This window comes from Sarcophilus harrisii, chromosome 2 (genome assembly GCF_902635505.1).
Source record: "Sarcophilus harrisii chromosome 2, mSarHar1.11, whole genome shotgun sequence".
Lineage (NCBI taxonomy): Eukaryota > Metazoa > Chordata > Mammalia > Dasyuromorphia > Dasyuridae > Sarcophilus > Sarcophilus harrisii.
In genome coordinates this window covers 443,963,930-443,986,992 of record NC_045427.1, presented here as the reverse complement: position 1 = coordinate 443,986,992, position 23,063 = coordinate 443,963,930, and the positions used below count along the sequence as shown (strand labels likewise).

At 34.2% G+C, this 23,063-nt stretch overlaps 1 protein-coding gene across 1 annotated transcript in view; it reads left to right on the top strand.

Moving 5' to 3' along the window:
- Positions 1-22,774, top strand: part of C5 (complement C5) — a 114,974-nt gene extending 92,200 nt beyond the window's left edge. The window contains exons 35-41 of the mRNA XM_003757080.4: positions 7,125-7,199; positions 7,316-7,421; positions 9,859-9,942; positions 13,760-13,849; positions 17,381-17,464; positions 18,805-18,943; positions 21,460-22,774. Of these exons, the coding sequence (XP_003757128.3) occupies positions 7,125-7,199; positions 7,316-7,421; positions 9,859-9,942; positions 13,760-13,849; positions 17,381-17,464; positions 18,805-18,943; positions 21,460-21,589 (708 nt within the window). The 3' untranslated portion in view covers positions 21,590-22,774. The remainder of the gene's footprint in view (positions 1-7,124; positions 7,200-7,315; positions 7,422-9,858; positions 9,943-13,759; positions 13,850-17,380; positions 17,465-18,804; positions 18,944-21,459) is intronic.
- The last annotated feature ends 289 nt before the right edge of the window (positions 22,775-23,063 follow it).

Sequence of the window (23,063 nt, the reverse complement as noted above, 5' to 3'; positions counted from 1 at the left end):
TATTTCAAAATTCATTTTTATTTTATTTTAATTTTTTGAATTCTCTTCCTCTGTCCTTCTCCTCCTTTCCCCATTGAAAAGGCAAGAAAAGCCATACCCATTACAAAAATGTAATTACACAAAACAAATTTCTGCATTAGTCATTTCCCAAAAAATAATAAAAAAAAAGAGAATAAAATATGCTTCAATTTGCACTACTAATGCTCTCTATCAGGAGATGGATAACTCCTTTCATACTAAGTCCTTTGGAACTGTGATTGGTCAGTGAGTAGGTCAGAATTACTAAGTCTTTCAAAACTGATTATCTTTACAATGTTGTTGTTTTATAAATTGTTCTCCTGATTCTGCTCTTTACTTGGAATGAGTTCATACAAGTCTTCTCAGTTTTTTCCCTAAAAACATTACCTTCATTATTTGTTACAACATAATATTATTCTTTGAAATTCATATGCAACTACTTATTCAGCCATTCTAATGGATGAGCATCCCCTCATCTTCTAATTCTTTACTATTATAAAAAGAATTGTCATAAAAAAAATTTGGTACATATGGCTTCTTTTCTCTCTTTTTTTTGATTTCTTTATGGTACTGACCTATTAGCAGTATTGCTGGTTCAAAGAGTATGTAGTTTATTAGCTTTTTGAGATATAACTCCAATTTGCTTTCTAAATAGTGGGACTAGTTTATAGCTCCATAGTGCATTATTATACTTATTTTTTCACATCCCTTCTTCTTTTTTCCCTTTTTTGTCATCTTAGCTAGTCTGATGGATGTAAAGTGGTATAGCAGAGTTATTTTAATTTGCAGTTCTCTAATTATTAGTATTCTATAACATTTTATATGGTTTTAGATAGCTTGCATTTTTCCTTTGAAAATTATCTATTTATATTTTTGGACTATCAATTGAGGAATAATTTTTTTCTTTAATACTTTAGAAATGAAATCTTTATTATAGAAGCTAATGAAACATTTCCCTCATCTTCCTTCTTTCTTTTAATTTTTGCTACATTGGTTTTATTTGTGCAAAACTTTAATTTTATGTAATTAAAATTATCAGTTTTACCTTTTGAGAATCTCATAATCTCTCATTTTATCATGAATTCTCCCTATTCATATATCGGAGGTAATTTCTTCCATGCTTCACTAATTTGCTTATAATATCATCTTTGATGTCTAAATCATGTCTAAACCCATTTTGATTTATATTGATATGTAAGGTAAGGTGTTAGTCTATACCTGCTTTCTGTCAGACTACTTTCTAGTTTTCCCAACAACTGTTTACATTTTCAACATTTTTCTATTTTACTATGGTTGTTATTTTTTTTAAATTCAGTTTTATTTTAAGTTGCAAATTGTTTTCTATCCCAAACCACTTCCTAATCATTGAAAAGGCAAGAAATAGAAAATTCATTATAATGAAGTCATGCAAAACAAATTTCTTTATGAACTGCAGGCTAAAAAAACAAAACAAAACAAAAAGAACATTCTGAGTCCATATCTTCTTTATCTGAATTTGGAGAGCATTTTTTAATTGTCATGAAACCCTTCAAACTGCAGTGATCATTGTGTTGATTAGTTACTCTCACAGTTGATTATCTTTACAATAATGCTATTACTATATAAATTGTTCTCATGGTTCTGCTCACTTCACTTTCCATCCTTTGCTTTAAGCCTTTTCAGGTCTTTCTGAAACCATCCCCTTTATCATTTCTTACAGTCCAATAGTATTCTATTATATTCATATAACAAAACTTATTTAGTTATTCCCCAATTGATAGGCATCTTCTCATTTTCTCAGTCATTACAAAATAAACTGCTATAAAATTTTTTGAATGGATGGAATTTCTATGCTTTCTAGTGCTTTTAATAGGAATGAGTATTGCATTTTGTTATTGAAATGGTCAATTATGCTTATAATTTTCCTAATGTTGAACCCTATGATTCTTCACATAAGTCCAGCTTGGTAATTAGTATATGTATATGATCTTTGTAATATATTACTACATTCTTTTTCTCTATTTTGTTTTAAAATTTTTGCATCAAAATTTATTAGTGAAATTGGTTTATAGTTGCACTTTCTGATTTATATATTCTACATTTGAATTATAGAAGAATTTAATAGGATCTTTTTTTACTTCTTTTTTCAAACAGTTTATGTAATATTAGAATTTTTTTTTAATGTTGACAGAATTCACAAAAAAAATTTATCTGATCCTAAAGCTTTTTTCTTTGGGCACTCATTTATGGCTTGAATTACTTTTTTCTAAGATAGGATTATTAAGTATTATATTTCCTGTTTATTAATTTTGACAATTTATATTTTGTGCATATAAACTAATTTTATTTAAATTTTCAAGCAGGTTGTGGGGCATAGATTTTAGATGAACTAGTTTTTAATAATTGTTCTTATTTCTACTTTATTGATTGTGAATTGCTTTTTAAATTTTTTATACTGAAAATTTGATTTTCTTCTTTCTTTTTTTCTTAATCAAATTAGCTAATGGCTTATCTATTTTTTAAAAATCTACTTTATTATTTCACTTTTTAAAAATTTTCAATTTTGTAAATTCACTTTGATATTTGGAATTTCTATTTCAGTGCTTATTTTTTGTTTAATATATTGAATTTTCAAGGGCTTTTATAGTTGCACATCCAATTTATTGATCTACTCTTTTTTTAATTGATGGAAGAATTTTAATAAACGAAATTTCCCCTAAATACTGCTTTGGTTACATCCCACAAGTTTTGGTATGTTGTCTCATTGTTGTCATTATCTTTAATGAAATTGTTGCTTATTTCTACAATTTGTTCTTTGGCCAGCCCATTATTTAGGATTAAGTTATTTAACTTTCAATTAGTTATTAATATTTTTAATATTCAATATTTAATAATTTAATATTAATTGTTTTAAAGAACCTTTGTTGAAGGTAATTTTGTTGCATTGTGGTAGGAAAAAGATCCATTGAACTGTTCAGGTTTTCTGCATTTGTTGTGAGGCGTTTATGCCCTAGTATGTGGCTAATACAACTGTGAATGATTATATTCCTTTCCATTGCCATTTAATATTTTCTGGAGATATAATATATGCAATTTTCCCACAATTCTATTCAAGTCTTTCACTTCTTTCTTGTTTATTTTTGGTTCAATTTGTTTAAGTCTGAGAGACATAAGCTGAGGTTCCCCATGAGTTATATAAAAAGTTATATAGTTACATATACTTTTATATATAACTATATAACTTTTTATATAACTCATTTAACTTTTCCTTTAAGAATGTAAATATGCCATTTGCTACATATATGTTTAGGATTTATATGGTATCTTTTAGCAAAATTTAATTTCTGTTTAGCTATTTTGATTAGTTTTATTTTTGCTTTGTCTGAGATCACAATTTGTATTACTGCATATTTTACTTCAGCTTAAGGATAATAATTCTGTTCCAGTTCCTTAATTTAACTCTGAGTATTTTTCTTGTTTCAAGTGTGTTTCTTGTAAACACCATATTGTTGAATTTGGGTTTCTAATATATTCTGCTATATTTTCCTTTTTGGGGGATGAGTTCATCCCATCCACATTCACAGTTATGATTACTGTGTATTTCTTTTCTTTGTCTTTCTCTTTCCTCTTTGTTGTTCCTTTAAGAGTTTAGTGGGTTCTGACTAATGCCTTCCCAAATTTACTTTCTCCCTTATGCTGTCTTCCCTTACTTCTTTCCTATTTTCTTGTTGTAAGTTGTATTTCTGTACTTATCTGTGTATATGTGTCTTTCCCCTACTTTAAGTTCAGATAAGAGTGAAATTCAAGTGCTATCCACTACATCCCATTGATCCTTTTTTTTTCTGTATAAACTTGCCTTTGCTCACCCTATTTATGCAAGATTTTTTTTTGGCCATTTTCTTCTCCTTTCAGCCCTCTCTCAATGCATTCTTCTTCTTCACCTATTCCATTATGTTTTAAAATCATCCAACCCACAATAGGATCCCACCCAGACCCCCTGTATAATTAGATATCCTCTATGATCTTTTATTGATTATAAAGTTCTGATTATCACCTTTCCATATAAGAATATAAACAGTTTAATCTCTCTTTGTTCCTGGATTATTCCTCATACATGTTTACCTTTTTATGCTTCTCTTGATACAGGTGATTCTATGTTAGATTTCCTACTTATCCCTGATCTTTTCATCAGGAATGCTTTTAGGTCCTTTATTTTATTAAAAATCCATTTCACCTTTGTCACATTTTACTCATTTTTGCTGAATAGGTTATTCTTGATTATAAGCATACCTCCTTTGCCTGCTAGAATATCATATTTCATGTTTTCTGCTCTTTTATGGTAGTGTTTGCAAAATCTTATATATCTTGATTATAGCTCCTTAAAACTTGAAGTATGATCTTGATTATGGATTCTTGATACTTGAATTCTTATTTTCTGACTGCTTGCAAAATTTTTTCTTTGACCTGGGAGCTCTCTATTTTGACTGAGAATGATAGTTTTCATTTGGAAATTTCTTTCAGAAGGTGATTGATAGATTCCTTTGTTTTCTACTTTGCCCTCTAATTTTAAGATATCTGAAGAGTTTTCTTTTTTGATTTCCTGAAATATGATGTCTAGGCTCTTTTTTTTTTTTTGGCAATGGCTTTTCAGGTAGTCCAATTAGCTCTTAAGTCATCTCTCAATCTGTTTCCTGGACAGTTGTTTTTCCTATGAAAACAGTTGACATATTTCTTTAATCTTTTGACTTTGCTTTTATTATTTCTTTATCTCTTATAGAGTCATAACCTATTTGGCCAATTCTAATTTTTAATAGCTTTATTTACAAGTTAGATGCATGGATAATTTTACAGCATTGACAATTGCCAAACTTTTTCCAATTTTTCCCCTCCTTCCCCCCACCCTCTCTCCTAGATGGCAGGATGATGAATATATGTTAAATATGTTAAAGTATAAATTAAATACAAAATAAGTATACATGTCTAAACCGTTATTTTGTTGTAAAAAAAATAATCAGACTCTGAAATAGTGTACAATTAGCCTGTGAAGGAAATCAAAAATGCAGGTGGGCAAAAATATAGAGATTGGGAATTCTATGTAATGGTTCTTAGTCATCTCCCAGAGTTCTTTTGCTGGTTGTAGCTGGTTCAATTCCTTACTGCTCCATTGGAACTGATTTGGTTCATCTCATTGCTGAAGATGGCTAGGTCCATCAGAATTGATCATCATATAGTATCGTTGTTGAAATATATAATGATCTCCTGGTCCTGTTCATTTCACTCAGCATCAATTCGTGTAAGTCTCTCCAGGCCTTTCTGAAATCATCCTGTTAGTCATTTCTTACCGAACAATAATCCAATTCTAATTTTCAAAGAATTATCTTTGTCAGTAAGATTTATTAGCTTTTTTTCTAAGGCATTACTTCTATTTTCATGTCTTTCTTCCCTAGTTTTTACTTCTTTTCTCATTCTTTCTTTACTGCTCTCATTTGATGTTTAAAATAATTTTTAAGCTTCTTCTTTCAGTCTTGCTTTAAATCTTCAAGAAATTCTTGTTTGACTTGTGTCCAAATTGCATTGATCTCTGAGATTTTGCTTTAGATTTTTTTCAATTCATTCTTTTCTTCTCTATTTTTTTCTTGGGCATCTCTGCCACCAAAATAGCTCTTTACAGTTGTATTCTTTTTTAATTTGCTCATTCTTCTGGTCTATATTTTGACTTTGGACTTTGTTTCTGCATACTTCTGGAGGGTAGGGATTGTCTGGCCTGTATGTCCTTTTGCAGCTTTCACAGCTCTGATTGGGGGACTTGCAAGATTTCAGTGTTCCCAAAGTGGCACAATTTGAGGGGAGGTGTGTTTACTGCTCTCCAGGTATGAGTTCTGCAAGTTTCTGACCCATATTTGAATCTATCGGTTTATTTATGGTTGAGAATTTCAGCAGACTATTGCTTGACATTAACTATTAGCTTGCTGATAGATCCTCTAGATTTAGAGCTACTGAATTGCTGTCTCTCCTTTGGTCTGCAACTGTTCACTGTGCTCAGAGTACAGCTAAGGCCAATGCTTCCAATCATTCCTCTTTACTTTTAACAGAGCTGCCAAATGGTATCTGTTCTTGGACTAAGTGCCTGCCTAGGGATCCTTAGACATCTCTTCTCGGTGTCCTGTTTCAGCCACCTCTCAGCCCCTGGTCACTGGTATGCTCTATACCATGTGCAGTCAGGGACACACTTCCCCCAAATTCAGTTCTTTATCCATCTCCCTAAGGCTCCCTGGGATGGAAGAATTGACTCACTGTGACTTTTTGGCTTTGCCAATCAGAATTCAGTCTGTTACATTCTTTAAATCTTTATTGAGGAGGTACAGAGGGAGAACTAGACTCCACTGCTTCCTCTCCAACAACTTGGCTCCATCTTTTAAATTGTTTTTAAAGATGCTTGTTGTTTCCTAGAATTTCAGTACTTGGGTGTAGTCCCATACAAAATTGCCCAGACCAACATTATTTCACAATAGTTGTTAATACATTATAACCAAAACCTCACTATAAAATTGCAATAAGCCCTCAGTGATGTCATTTGGCCAATCACCCTCTTATAATAGTATTCCTATGGAAGTCAGTTGTCCCACAAAATTATATCACCTTGTTTTCCTGAAACCAATTAAAGGTGATAGAGAGCTCTGTTCCATAAACTTAGCTGAAATTTGCTATCCAGGGCAGAATTCCATTTTAGATCTGATTGTTTTTGTGGTCAGTCTGCATGCCTAGTATATAAAGATCTGTGTAAATGAAATGGGACTTTTTCAAGTCATAAGGAAAAGATATATAGCTCTCCTTCTTCTTTAAAAGGTGAATTCTATATACTTTAGGGTTTATGAATACCTCACAAATGTTGTCTCATTTGTTCCTCACAACAACATTAGGAGATAAATGCCATTATTATCTTCATTTAAGTAGCTTGTCCAGAACTACTCAACTAATAACTAAGGCAGAATTTGAATTCACTTCTTCCTGACTTCCAATTCACTTCTCTATCCACATACCATATTGTTGCCCTATAATTGCTGTGCCATAATGTATGACAAAGTAAAAGCAAGATAAAATTAAATTTATTTTCCTTCTTCCTTTAGCTTACCAATGGTGTTGATCAACTGTTAACAAATTACCAAATCAAAGATGGGCATGTAATTCTGCAGCTGAATTCAGTAAGTCTTTCATTTATTTTTTTATTGCTGTGATTAAGATCATGCAGGCTAAAAAGATATTTGGTGATGCTAAATTTTCTGTGTGATTTCTTTAAATTCTTAAACTTGTTAAACAGATTCCTTCTGATGAATTCCTTTGTGTTCGATTCCAAGTCTTCGAAGTTTTTCAGGTTGCACTCCGTAGTCCTGCTACATTCTCAGTATATGAATACCACAGACCAGGTACCCACCTCTACTAAAAGTTTAAAATTTTCCCATGGGTATATCTTTTGTAGTCACAGAACATTAAATGTAAGAGCCAAAGGAAACATTAGAACAGAGAATGTGGGATCTCATAAGGATTCTTAAGAGCCACTTTCCACTCTTTTATAACAGACTTTTGACTTTAAAGTCAAAACAGGTACTTGACTTGTCAGGGTCTCATGATGAGCTAGTGGGAGTGTGAATATCAGTACCCTTATCTCCTGATTCCTCCTAGTCCCTTGTTCTGTCTACTTTATGACACCAATTCTTTTCATATCAACCATCAATCAGTAAGAGTGTGAAGCTAATGACATTTGTGTTGAATACTGGCCCTACTCAAAAGCCCCTTTTCTATGATATGATTTCCTTTTTTCTCTCTGTACCAGGATTCTTCACTTCTGGGCTCCTTCTTGGCTTTCTCACTCCAAGTTGTGTGCTGGACTTTGTAACCTGTTTTTCTAAACTTTCAACCAATTCAAACTAATTTGCCCTGTGCCCCATTCCTCTAGAAATTATAGTTGGAAATACAACAAGCTAAACTGCTTCTAATGTGTTAATAGCTAGTAAAGATGAAATGTTTTACACCTCTGAGAAGATATTTGCATTTCTGTAGGTAAGTCCTGGAGAAAAAAAAAGTAAAGGAATGAATCTTTACTAGTATAACTGTAGGCACTGAACCAACCTGATGAGGGATGTATTTGGGAGCAAGAAAGGTTTTCTTAACCTCCTTAATAAAGGCTTATTGATATCTGTTTTTCATAGTGCCTAAAATTAGCTCCTTTCTCTTTCCCTATATCACTCAAGCAATTACATTTCAACAAATATCTCAATGCCTAGTATATGCTTTAGCAAAGAAACAAGTAAGAATTAGAAAGGGTTCATCCATATGTCTCTTCTGGGGGGGCCTCAACTTGATAAGCTGGGAAATAGCCATGATGTAATGGTAAAACAGGAATGTCCATACTTTCTTTCACCCTGTGCAAACAATGATGCATTTCCTAGCCCATACTATTTAATCAGACCTCAAAATATTGTCATTTAATATGCCCAGAGGTCTTGTCTCCAAAACTATGGGCATGCTAAGACATCTGGGGGTTTTATTCCATAAGAGAATGCCTAAATCCCAATTGTAACCTACTAACTTTCCACCTTCCCCATCCCTTCCTCATCTCCAGTTTCTTACTTTTTATTTACCCAGGAAAAATCCCATAGGACTCTACCAAATTCAGAATAACCTTGGGGATTTGGGCCACATACAACTCTAGTCCTAAGAGGCCAAAGGGATTTACTAATTTCTCTTCTTTTAATTCTTTAAATATGATTAACTCTATTTAGTCTGATTCTCAACATCATTTTCACCCTTGTAGTTAGTATTCTCTCATTCATACACTGACCCTAAATATCAATGTGCTTGGACACATACTTCTGCTGTTTACCCCTTCCAGATCCAAGACATTGTTGAGGATTTTTTACAAGATGATAAAAAAAGAAATCAGAATCCTTAAGTTAACTGAATAATCAAAACAGTTCTAAACTTCCTAAATCTAAAATAGTCTTATCTCAAATACTGCTCCATTCCTTTTCCAAGCTTCATACTATGAACCTCCTCCTTCCTGAGATATTCCCCCCATTTCCTTAGCTTTGCTTTTTTTCTCTGAAAAGAATCAACAGCACATTGCTATATTAACATCTGTCCCATCCATAATGGTTAAATTGTCCACATTTCCATAGTGTTTTAAGATTCCCAAAGCACTTTCTTTTCTGTGATTTAGTAAGACAATTAGTACCAGTATTTTTATTCCTATTTTACAGATGAAGAATTTGAGGTTCAAAGAAATTGAGTGACTTGCCTAGGATAATATAGCTAATGCTGGAAGTAGGATTCAAACAGTTTCTTTTGCCTCCAAAGCGAATCTCCTTCCTCTACATCATGCTTCTAGCAAGATACAATATGCATGTCCCAGAGGATAAAAAAGCAAATGCCTTTCATCTATATTTGTACAACGTCTTAGAAGTGTACTGGAATCAGGTTGTAATGGTTCATAAAAACAATTGTTAAATTTTCATTGTGAACATTTATACTTCAAAAATCATCAAATGCTGTAATTCACGACTTGATTGTTTTAACTTCAGAAAGTGATGGAAAAAATGCTAACATTATAGATTAAATTTAAAAGTATGTGATGCATAATATTTTTAGAAATCTGGTTTTTAAATGTTTACCAGCATACCACTGAGGAAACTCATGTCATCATAGGGATTCATACTATTTTCTGGGCCCTCAAATTAGAAAAGCCCTCTTTGTAAAAGACTCCTATCCTTCCCTCTATGATTTGATAGGAAGTAAGAAACTCAGGTAACTATGTTAAATATTTGAACTCTTCTCATTAACTTCTTAATTCTCTCTTTGCTTCAGATCAACAATGCACTGTATTTTATAGCCTTCTTCAGAGCAACCTGGAAAAAGTATGTGAAGGATCATTCTGTGGCTGTGTGGAAGGTAAATTCTACTTAAAATGCTTATTTTTGTACTATTAAGGAAGGGCAAGTGAAGGAACAAACATTTCTATGTGGCCTACTATGTGCCGGGCATTCTTCTAAGCACTCCCCTCCCTTTGCACAAGTTTTTTTTATTTTTACATTTATTTTATTTTTAATTTCTAGACTAAAATAAACATTTTTATAACATAGTAAAAAAGAAGATTGCTCATAAAACTACAAATCTATTCCATCAACTGGCTATCCCTTTTAAATATATAATAAAATTATTATCTAAATTTCTTTTTTCCTTTTTTTTCTTCCCTTCCCTCTGTCCTGTCCTGCCTATACTCATTAGCCATAAATAGGCATATACATATATGTATATATTTATGCAAAATTATTCTATACATCTTTTATCAATCCTTTCTCTGGATGCAGATAGTATCTTTCTTCATATATCTTTTATTTTTAATTTGTGTATTTATAATAGTCAAAATGACTTAGTTGCTCAAAAGTTGTTCTTAAAACCATATTGCTGTTACTGTATTCAGTGTTCTCTTGGTTCTATTTACTTTGCTCTTCACTGTTTCATGCAAGTCTTTTCCATATTTTTCTTAAGATCATTGAGCTCATCAGTTTTTATAGAGCAATAGTATTCCATCACAACCACACACCACAACTCATAAAGCCATTCCCCTATTAATAGAGATTCTTGCAATTTCCAGTTCTTTACCACCACAAAGGGCCACTATAAACATCCCATTCACATTCAAAGTTATCATTATTCTTTGTGAATTCCCCTCCATCTTATATTTATTCACCTTTTCTTTTCCAGCTTCTTTTTTTACCTTATCCCTTTTATCTTATCTTCTCCCTCCTGTCCTCCTATCCCCCAACCTCACCATCCCTTCAAAACTCCTCCCTTTTCTGAATCCCAACTTTCTCATTTCTTTACAAGTTCAGAAGACTTCTACACCTTTCCAGATGTATATCCTGTTGCCTCTTTAACTATATGAGAGTAAAATTCCAATATTATCAGTCCTTCACCCCCAACTGTTTACTCTGTTCTTCCTTTCACACCCCATTTTTATAATATAATTGCTTTTACCTTTTCCTACTCTTGTTTTTTTTTTTATTTTTTAGAATCACTCCATCATACACAATCTGAACCTCTGGGCATTATTTTTTAAAAAATAACAATATAGAGGATTTGAGGTTTGGAGCAACATTAATCACAATTTGGAATAAAAAATTGATTATTCTAAGCACTTTTGATAAATAATATTTCATTTGATCCTTACAACAATTTTGTGAAATAGATTCTATTGTTGTCCCCATTTTATAATTAAAAAAAACTGAATCAAACACAAGTTTAATATTTTGTCCAGGATCACACAGCTAATAAAGTGTTTGAGGCCAAATTTGAACTCAAGACTGGGGATTTGAGGTCATCCTGACCAAAGTTTCTACCCATAATTTCCCATGTAACCTGGGGTTCAAAATTTATGTGATAATGTTACTATATCAAGATCTTCTCAATACTTCATTCCTGTATGAGGGGCAGAACTATTGAGAGTCTGGGAATGGAGACGTACTATTTCTTCTGGTTTTTGATACTGAAAAAAGACACATATGATTCTAGGCTCTCTTCAGGGAGAAGTCCCAGGAGGGAAAGAGACTGTGGGAAAAAGCCAACATGTAAAGGTGCCAGATCCTTGAAGAAAGCCTACAACCTAAAGTATCCTCTCTCAGATCTCTAGAAGAATTGGAATCCCTTGTCTCCTACAGATTGTCAACAACTCTTCTCCTTATATAGTCATGGGGCACTGAGTAATCATTCTCCATCAATGAGGAGAAGCTTATGCAAATAATTTAAACTACAGTTTACAATCCAAAAGAAAAGATATTTTCTTAGCTGAATGTGGCCCATTTTGCAATTGGATTTATCAGATCCCCCTATCTAAAATACTAAACAAGTAGACACTTCCATCAACTCCAGGAAAACCCAGTCAGAGGAGTTTTGAGGCACCAATCTTTCACTCTTCAGAAGGTTATCAGCCAGTCAACAAGGATGTATTAAATTTTTTAAAGCATCTCTATACAGCCCAAGTCAGTGCTATTATAATGGATCTAAATCTATAGAGTATGAGTGCTAGAAAGAAATTTGACAAAGAATTTTAAAGCTAGAAAGAACTTTAGAGGTGATCTAATCTGCCTTCCTTATTTTACAAAAGAAGAAACTAAATCTGAGAAGTGGTATATCTTACTAAAGGTCACACAGAGAGTTAGTAAAGAGCATCTCAATTCTTCTGCCTCTCTACGATGCTGTTGCACAGTGCTCCACACTAGAGATGCTCAATAAGCATTTTTGATTGTTAGTTGAGACAACAAGACTCCTACCAAGTCTAATTTCCTTAATGATAGTGATTCTATTCAGCTCTTCAGACACTACTAGTGTGCAGTTTAACCAAGAATTCACCAAAGACATGGACACTGGTAATGGGCTGAAATATTTTTCTTCCAAATGCTATTTCTTGATCCTGAACCCTTACTCTTTTCTACATACTCTACAATCCATTTACACTGGACTGTGCAACACTTCACCTTCTGTCTCCATGCTTTTATCTGCCTACAATGCTCTCCTTCCTCCCATCTACTTGTTGGCTTCCCTGGCTTTCTTCAAGACTTAGCTCAAATCTCACTTTCCATAAGTGACCTTTTGTCATTTTTTCATCTGCTAGTGCCTTCCCTCTATTATTACTATTCATTCCCACTGTATATATTTTACTGGACCTAGTTAATTGCATGTTATCTATCTTAATAGAATGTGAATTCTATTCACAGAGAATAGAATTCACAGGGCAGAGAATGTTTTTGGATTTTTTTGTATTCTCAGCACTTAACATAGGTCTGGCACATAGTAAGTTCTTAATAAATGCCTAATTGAATACTGCTAATTTGTTAGGATATTTTCTTCTTTTTATATCATAACATTTAGTTCTTCAAAGAATATGACTTTTCACCAACAATAAAATAATTCATTCAAAAACCTTTCAGTCCCTACAAGGTCTTAGTTGGGCCCCAGAAAAGATATAAAAATAAGACAAAGTCCCTTTGACCTCAAGGAATTTATAGTTCAGTAGGGGAGATAAATCTATGCCCAAATAACTATTAGACAAAGTAGAATATGACAGATATATGTGGGGCAGAAGGTGGTATGTACTCAAGTCATAGCTTGAGTCAGTTCTAGCTGTGAGATACAATGAGGTTTCATGGAGGAGTGTGATTTGAGCTGGACTTTGAAGAATGAATAGGATTCAATAGATAGAGAAGAAGATAAGCATTAGGAGTATAGAAAGCACTAAGAACAAAGGTGCAGGAGTAGGAAAATAAGCTATGTGTGTGGGGTTAACAGTTGGTCTAGTTTGGTTACAGTAGAAAGGACATGATTGGAAGTAGTATGAAATGAAGGTAAGAAAAATGGAATGGAGTCTTATTGTAGAGGGCCTTCAATTTTAGATAGATCATGTGGACTCCAATGCAATGGAGCAATAGTCAACCATGAAAGTTATGTACCTTTTAGACCAACCCAACAAAAACTTATTAAATGCCTACTATGTATAAGGTATCAGGCAAGGATCTGTTGATAATATAGCTACTTGTTCCTTCAGAAATGCTCTACTATTCTGGGTGGGAGCTCAGGAACTAAGGGATTACAAAATTATACTGGGTTGAACATGAGCCCATGGGAAAAAAAAGCTTGTGATGTTATTGCCGCATACTGACTATCTATTTCTTGAAAAAAACCAACAACAACCAAAAACCCATACCAACAGCGGATTGTGGGCAAATGAAGAAAATGTTAGACTTAACCATCTCTGCAGATGCCAGAAAGGAGGCAGCCTGCCAAGAAGACATTGCATATGGTAAGTCTAAGCAATAATTCACATTTCTCTAGCATTACTTTGCATACATTATCTCATTTTATCCTCATAACTACTCTATTAAGTAGATGGTGCAAGTGTTATCAAACCTATGCTATGGGTCTAATGGCATACATTTCTGTCATTCTTTCCTTACAACAACCTTTAAGTTAGACAATGAACATGTAATATGCCCTCATTTAACAGGTTTTGAGAAAACTGGAGTCTGCATGGTGAAATAACTTCTCTAAGATATCAAAGCTAAAATGAGCTAGGTTTTAAACCCAGGCATTTTGACCTAAATCCCACTGTCTTTTCCATTATGTTGTGTGATTCAGTCTATTTTCATGTGAAAATGAAACTCAAGAATAGAAAATTTGGTAGGACATTTAGAAGGACCAAAAATTAAGTACAGAGATTATATGGCTACAATATCTTATGTGTTCTTTTTTGAAGGAAAGCCATCATTTCCCAATTGTGTGTCCTTTGTTGGAGAAATGTGATTTTCATTAGTAGTAATAAGGCTGACGTGCACGCACAACTGAGACACTTTACCTCATTGAATTCCTTTGGATTGCAAAGATGAAAATTTATTCCAAGAGAGCTTTTCAGAAACCACAGAGAAATAATGTTTGGGGAATGTGTGTTTCCCACTGATTCAGAAGGGTCAAAGGCAACTCTGGAATTTCAATGAAAAAAAAAGAAAACTTCAAACATAAAAAGTAAAAAAAAAATTAGAAAATAAATCTCATACGCCATTTATAAAAAACAAAAACAAACAACATTCAGTTTCATTCCTCTTGCCTGCCCCGAAGGTCTGGTGCATTTTAATGGAAGAATGGCATTCAGACTGGATTTTTACACAGATATACAACATGGGTGGTTTATAGTTGCTTTTTTATTTGTTTTTCTTGTCCCAATAGGAAAGGGGTTGTCCTAGAATGTGAAAACACAAAGGTTTGTTAGTACATAAAATATTGGGCCACAGAATGAAAGAGCTTCAGGTCTCTAGTGTCCTGCTAATCCAAACCCTTCATTTTGCAGTCCTGAAGAAGGAAAGTGTCTGGTTCAAAGACACACAAGTAGTCAGTAATAGAACTTTAATTAGACCTACTCTGAGTGCCCTCCTGCTGATACCACACTGCCTCAAATATTGTACTTAGTAAAGATCCTTTGCAGACTTTTAAATAAATTAAAAAGGAAATATTGTCTTATTATAACAGTTACTCATTTCTTAAACTTTAGCTATAAATATATATATATATATATATTTTTTTTTTCCCTGAGGCAATTGGGGTTAAGTGACTTGCCCAGGGTCACACAGCTGGGAAGTGTTAAGTGTCTGAGACCAAATTTGAACTCGGATCCTCCTGACTTCAGGGCTGGTGCTCTATTCACTGTACCACCTACCTGCCCCTTTAGCTATATAATTTAAAGCAAAAGGAAGAAAATGCAGTGTGAATTTATTTGACTTGGTTAGTTTTTTCTAAAGATAGCAAACTCACAACAAAACTAAAATTTAATTGCTCTTTCCTCTCACTAGCAATGGAAGCATTTCCTATTCTCCACTCTCTAATTCTCATCTTTCTCATGTTCACCCTAAAGAGAAATGGTCTGAAAATCCAGAAACTCTATGGATTTGTTGGACATATAAAAGAAGCAAGAAGGGGCAGCTAGGTGACACAGTGGATAGAGCACCAACCCTGAAGTCAGGAGGACCTGAGTTCAAATCTGGCCTCAGACACTTAACACTTCCTAGTTGTGTGATCCTGGGCAAGTCACTTAACACCAATTGCCTCAGCAAATAAAAAAGAAGAAGAAGAAGAAGAAGAAGCAGAAAATACCTCACATCATGAAAGCATCACCAAGTATAATTGAGGACAAAACTAAGGACCCCCCACCTCCTTTAAGCAAGGGGTTTGCATGCCTTTAAGAATTTTTAAATTTTATTTTTTATCAATTAAATGTAAAGAAAAATTTTAAACATTCCTTTGAAAAAATTTTTTGAATTCCAAATTCTGACTTTCTCTCCTATCTACTTGAAAAAGCAGGCAATTATATTATAATGTGAAGATTGTATAGCCTTTAGATGAGGTTTCTTTTAAACCGTATTGGAGGTGTCTTTATATTTCTGATCCTAGAAAATGTAGAAAAAAGGTACTTGAAATTAATGAGACCCTTATTCTTATTAGCCCAAGCTAAGGTTTATCAAAAAGATAATGAAATTCCCAAAAGAGAGATGTATCTAGGAAACTGAGTCTCCCTATATAAGCCAAACTGATGCATACCTGCTGACCAGCATGGAAACTTTTGGTTTTTGTTTTTCTTTTCTCAATAGTATTTTATTTTTCCAATTTCATGTAAAGATACCTTTCAACATTCATTTTTATAAGATTTTGAGTTTCAAGTTTTTCTCCTTCCTTCTTTAATCTTCGTCCTTCCCAAGACAACAAGCAATTGGATATAGATTATGCATGTATAAACATTTTAAATATATTAGTTTTCCATATTAATCATGTTGTGAAAGAAAAATCAGAACAAAAGGGAAAATCCAATAAAAAGAGAAAATAAGCAAAAAAAAAAAAAGTGAAAATCGTACACTTTGCTCCAAATTCAGTTCTCGTTCTGGATGTGAATGGCATTTTCCATCTCAAGTCTATTGGAATTGTCTTGGATTGCTGTGTTACTAAGTCCATCATAGTGGATCATCTTGCTATTCAATCTTGCTATTACTGTGTATGATATTTTCCTAGTTCTGCTCATTTCACTAAGCATTAGTTCATATAACTCTTTCCAGGCTTTCCTGAAATTAGCCTGCTTATTTCTTATTGAACAAATAATATTCCATTATATACATATACCATACCTTGTTCAGCCATTCCCAACTGATGGGAATCTATTCAATTTCCAATTCAGCAGGGGAACTTTGATCTGCTTTATTTCTAATCTGGGCTAGTTGTTGATGTTGATGATGAATTTAGGACAAATATCTGATCAGCTCTGGTCCTATTGCATCTCAGATTTCCTGAGTCCAAGCAATCTGCTTCTTCAGCTTCCCCAGAAGCAGGAATTGGCAGCTCCACGACACAGTGGATAGTTTGAATGCTGGAATCAGGAAGATCTGAGTTCAAATCTGGATTCAGATGCTTACAAGCTATGAGATCCTGGGCATATAACTTAACCATGTTTGTCTCAGATTCCTCATTTGTAAAATGAGCTGAACAAGTAAATAGCAGACCACTATCTTTGCCAAGAAAACTCCAAATGAGGTCAGGAAAAGTTGGCTGCTGAAAACAACTAACCACTATTATGACTAAAGTGATAGATATTTTAAGACCATGAGAAATATGTCCTTGGCCTTTCAATAATTAAATTTAATTCCTTAGAAACAAAGTATCAGTTTTATAATTATCCTAGTTTATAGGTAATTAAGATATCTCAGTATTTTTTAAAGCTTCCTAAACTTCTATAATGATATATTGTTGCTTTTTCAGAGGAAGTATCTCAATTGTTTGTTTTCTTTTTCTTTTTTAGTTTATAAAGTCAAGATTTTATCCATTGCTCAAGAAAATAGTTTTGTTAAGTACACTGCGACCCTTCTGGATATTTACAAGACTGGTGAGAACATATTCATTCATGCAACAAATGTTAGCTGAGGACTTGCTATACTTCTCTGCCATAGCTAAGGTTTTGCAACTGAAGCTTTCCCCAAAATTTACAGGATATTGATACTTGCGCTCTTTTAGCAGATAGATACTACTGAGCTTAGCATCTGGCTCAATAGTTAGATAGAAACACAAGCTTCCAGATGATGAGCTTTCCCTCCTATCCCCATTTTCCACCCTCCTCTGCCCCATCTCCCCAGGGGCAACCTTCCTAGAAGAAGACCTGGGACCTCCTTCCATCCCCATCCCTTATAGTGGTGGATGTTCCCAGGTGCATTTGGTGATGCTTACCCCATGTACCAGAAGTTCTCATTCTTCTTCTTGGTGTAGTGTACTGGGAGAATTATAAAGAAAAAATAAGAAAATAAATAGAATCACAGATTTTAAACTAGAAGGAATCTTCCAGATCAGTTGGTACAAACCCTCTTACCTTCTCCCCATTTCATAGATAAGGATCCTGAGTCCTATAGAGGGGAAACAGCTAGACTAAAATCACATGTGATAATAGCAGAGCTGACACTCATCTTTAGGCTCCAGGGCCCTTTCCACTATATCATGTGGCCTCTCTGCCCTCAAGGAACGTATAGATTAGTAGGAGAGAATAAGACAGAGACCAAAGAATTTTAAAAGAGAAGAATGGGTCAGCCTCATAGGAAAGGTAGAAATAAAGTGCTATGTTAAGTGCCAAGAAGAGTACTGGTCCTGGAGAAATCAAGGATTTACAAAGAAGGCAGGATTTGGGCTGGTTCACGATGCTCAAAGAGAGTTCATTGGTTTAGAGATGGGAGGAACACTTCAGAGCCCAGCTCCCTCTTTTCTCAGATAAGGAAGCTGAAGTTGAGAGGGGTAGTTAGGTTGCAAAATGGATAGAGTGCATAAAATGGATAGAAGCTAGAGACACCTGTGTTCAAATCCCACCTCACTTATTAACTATATACCCCTAGGAAAATCACTTAAACTCTCTCAGTCTCAGTTGATTCGTATATTAAATGGAAACAAAAATAGCACCTATCTCCCAGGATTGTTGGATCAACTGAGATGTGTAAATTACTTTATACATTGTAAAGTGCTATATAATTGCTAGTTATTATTCATTTCATCCTCATATTGACTTGGCCAAGGTCACATCGGTAATAAGGAGCAAGGGCAAATTTTAAATCTAAGTGCTATAATACCACCTATTTCGCTATGATTTGCTCTGGAGAGCATGATGCATATGGGGATGGGGGACTTGGGAGGATGTATGGTATCTTGACAATACCAGGACATTCACTTTTCTTCTTTGTTTTACAGGAAAAGCTCTTGCTCAGAAAAATGCTGATGTCATCTTCATTAAGAAGGACACATGTGCTAACATCGACATTAAAAAGGAGAGTCAGTATTTGATCATGGGAAAGGAAGCTCTTCAAATAAAACACAATTTCAGTTTCACGTAAGTCACTAGTGCTTGGAGTGTGGGCTCCAAAACATAACTGTTCCGATAGGAAGGTAATCTTCATTCTGATCTGCATGAAATCCCCGCAACTTTATGTTCATTGATTTAATATGGGTAACTCTTATGTAACTACAACTCACCTCCTTTAGTATTAATAATAATTAATAATCAGAGGTGGTCTTCTCATGTTTGGGAAGACATCCCCTTAACCTCCTCTGATGGAATGGATGAATAAGAACAATTTGTTCCAGTGGCCAAGGCATGCTAGAAACAGGTCCTGTGGATCATTTAGAGGTTGGTGAGACATTGAAGATGTCACCTACTGCATCCTGGACCATCATCAGCCTTCCTTGACTTTAGTCTTGCCTCTGAACTTCAATGACTCAGGAAAAAAGAAAAAGGTTGATGACTTTGTACAACTGCTTCACTCATATCCAATTATATCCAAGTCACATGCAATTCAAGATATCACCCGTGATGTCATTGTTCTTTAAAAACCAAGGACAATTGTTGATAAGGGACTAAAGCTCAGGGGAGAGAATGGGGCTAGAAATATTGATATTAATTAAAACCATGGGAGTTAACAAGATCTATAAGAGGCTGATATAGAGTGAGAAGAGAGCCCAAGGCAGAACCTTAGGAAAACCCACCATTAGAAAACATTAGAATCCAGCAGAGGAGACTGAAAAGGGGGGATTCTTTAGATAGATATGAGAGCACCCAGGAGAAAATAGTTCACAAAAGCTCAAAGAGGAAATACTGTTCAGGAGGAAAAGGTAGACAACAGTGGCAAGTCCCGCACAGAGAAGGCTTGGTTAAAAAAAAATTCCTTTAGATTTGGAAATGAGGAGATCATTGGTAACTTTGAAGAAAGCAGTTAATGCTGATATCAGAAAATAGATTATAAAGAGTTGAGTGAGTGAGAGTAAAAGCAGAGACAATGAGTATAGAGAGTAGCTGGTTTGAGTATAAAACAAAGGAGATCTATAGGATGATAGTTTGAGAGGAGAGTTGATCTAATGAGGTTTTGTGGTGATTGCTTTTGAAGGATGTGGGAGACTTGAGAGCTAGTAAATAGGGAGAAGGTGAAGATTGGAGCAGAGAGATATGTTTGAAATCTACTGAAGACAAAAGATGAGGTCAAAGGAATATGTGAGTGGATTAGCCCAGGCAAGAAAGAAAGCCTTCCAATTGTCAGAGATTGGGGAAATGAAGGAAAAAGAGTAGAAAGTAATGCCAAATTTTTCTGAAAAGAGAATGAGAGAAGAATGAGTTCACATCAAATGGTCTCAATTTTCTCAATAAAATAGCAGACAAGGACTTCAACTGGGAAAGGAGAAGTAAAGATATGGAAGTTTTAAGATGAAAAGATTTGGAAAAACTTTTGTCAGAAATGGATTAGGGAATCAATAAAGGGAGAATAAAGGCCTTCTTGCCTCCGAAGATCGATGACATGAATTTACAAAGTATACAGCCAATACAGTGGTGTGATTTCCTCCAGCTCTCTTTAATGGCATATGGAAAGGAACAGCGGAGTCAGAGGGTGGGAATGATCCAAGGCTGAGATTAACATGGGATAAATGTCAATAGTACAAGGAGACAAAGCACCCAAGAATACAGTAAATGTTGAGTTGAATTGGATCAAAATTGGAAATGAAGGGAAGTAAAGTCAGAGCAAGAGCAATGGCCTGAGAAAATAGTGAGGGATAGAGGCCTTTTTTAAAATTAAAGCTTTTTATTTTCAAAGCATGCATGGGTAATTCAAAGCATGCATGGGTAATTTTTCAATATTAATCCTTGCAAAATCTTGTGTTCCAATTTCCCCCCTTCCCACACCCCCTTCCCTAGAGAACAAGTAATCCAATATAGGTTAAACATGGTAAAAATATATGTTAAATCCAATATATGCATACATATTTATACAATTATCTTGCTTCACAAGAAAAATCAAATCAAATAGGAAAAATGAGAAAGAAAATAAAATGCAAGCAAACAACAACAAAAAGAGTAAAAATGCTATGTTGTGAACCACACTGAGTTCCCACAGTCCTCTCTCTGGGTGTAAATTGCTCTCTTCATAACAGTGGAATGGAAGCCTTAATGAGGGTAGAGAATGAGTTTAAAAAGTGGGAGATATAGGAAGACATGGAATATATAAGTGGTTATGGTCAGATAAGGAAATTTTGAAGTTTTAAGTTAGGGAAACAGAATGGGATCTATTATATGGAATCATATATATGACCATATCTATGTGTACCTGAAATGAATTGAAAGAGTAGGTCATGGAATTTAAGGAATTGTTAACCTTGTATTTTATAACAGAATTTGCTTGTTCTTATATGACAAGTTATGGCATTTTTTCAGGTTTTTGTTTTAGTCTGTTTTCCTTTTTTCTTTTTTAAATTTTTTGTTTGTTTGTTTTCCTTTTTAAAGTAACATGGAGAGGAACTAAGTTATTCTGGTATATGCTGATCATAGTTATGGCTGACAATTGTCTTCATTTCTCTTGGCAGATATGTGTATCCTTTGGACTCCCTGACCTGGATTGAATATTGGCCTGAAGATGAAACTTGTTCATCATGTAAAGATTTTATAGATAAGTTAGAAGAATTTTCTGAAGACATCTTTTTAAATGGTTGTTAAAACAGTTGAATAAATCCAGCTTGGTGTGATATCCACATTGCCTTACAAGAAAATTAAACCAGGCAGAAGGGAAGACTTGAAGTTTGTAGTTGAAGCTAGAAGATACTCTTTATTTTCTCTCTAATTGGCCTGAATCCCAAAGCTGGTATCAGAGGGTTGGGATAGAAAGGACAGCAAATGAAGCCATAACATCTCTCATACAACCACTGGTTCCTATGTGGAGAGATCAACCCAGTCAGATCCCAAACAAACCCTTCCCACCAAAGCTGAGATTTTTCCCGCTTGGGCCTCCTTAAAATTGTATAGTTTCACTTTTCCAAAATCATTTACCCTAAGTTCTTCAGCATTCAAATCTGGAGTTAACTTGGAAAACTCCCCTCACTTCTATTTCTGGGTAATTTCTTTGATAAGATAATGATTTTAAGAGCTGCAACTTTCTACAATAACATGGCTTTGGGGGACAATGTAGAAAAATACACTCAAGTCATTGGAAACCAGAAGCAATGAATTGGATCCCTTCCTAAAATAAACTGCTTTGGAATGCTTCATTGGGCCAAAATAACAGATCTATTGAAATGTAGTATCTTACCCAAACATGCCCACTCCTTAGAGGAAAATACAGGGAAAGAGAAAAGTGACCATTAAAAACTGTTCTTGGCATTTAAACTGTGCTTGAAAAAAATGTGTTATTTTTTTTTTTTTGCAAGCTCAGCAACATTGACACAGATTTTGGCAGAACAAAGCAAGAACAAAGACATTGCTCTGGAGGAGGAACAAAGTTTCTAGAAAGCTAAGTGCTGGGTATCATTGGTGTTTGAATATACAGTCTAAATAGGTCCAGGTCAGCTCACATATCTCCAGGAAATGTGGAGATCATCTGTCCCAAAGTCATAGAGAGTTCATTCCCTTAAGTCTGCTTTGTTAAAGTATAACCAACATTTTTACAGATGGAAATGAATGACTTTCTGAAAGTCTAAAGGCCCTTCTACCTTTGAGAGCTACAAATGCAGTAGATTCTCTCTGTGTGATCTTGGATGGGACACTTTCCCTCTCTGGTCTCAGTTTCCAGAGATAACTATCAAAGAAGGGCATTATATTTGATGACGTCATTTCCCTTTCAGATCTCAAATGCCATGATAAAGAGAAACAGAATGAAAAATTTGAAAGAAATATATATATATATATGTATACACATCTCACAATTAGAACCAGAAGATCTAGATTTGAATTCTGAGTTTATTGCTTATTAATTATGACATGGAAAAAAGACATTTAATCCTTCTTAAATATTAGTTTCCTCCAATGTAAAAAGGAAGGAAAATAGGAAGGAATTTCAACTAACATAGCTTCCTTCCACCTCTAATGATCTCATGTAACTAGTACTGTCCACCTATAAAACCTACATTCTCTTTTACCCAGCAATACCACTATATCCCAAAGAGATCAAAGAAAAGAAAAAAGACCTCTTTGTGCA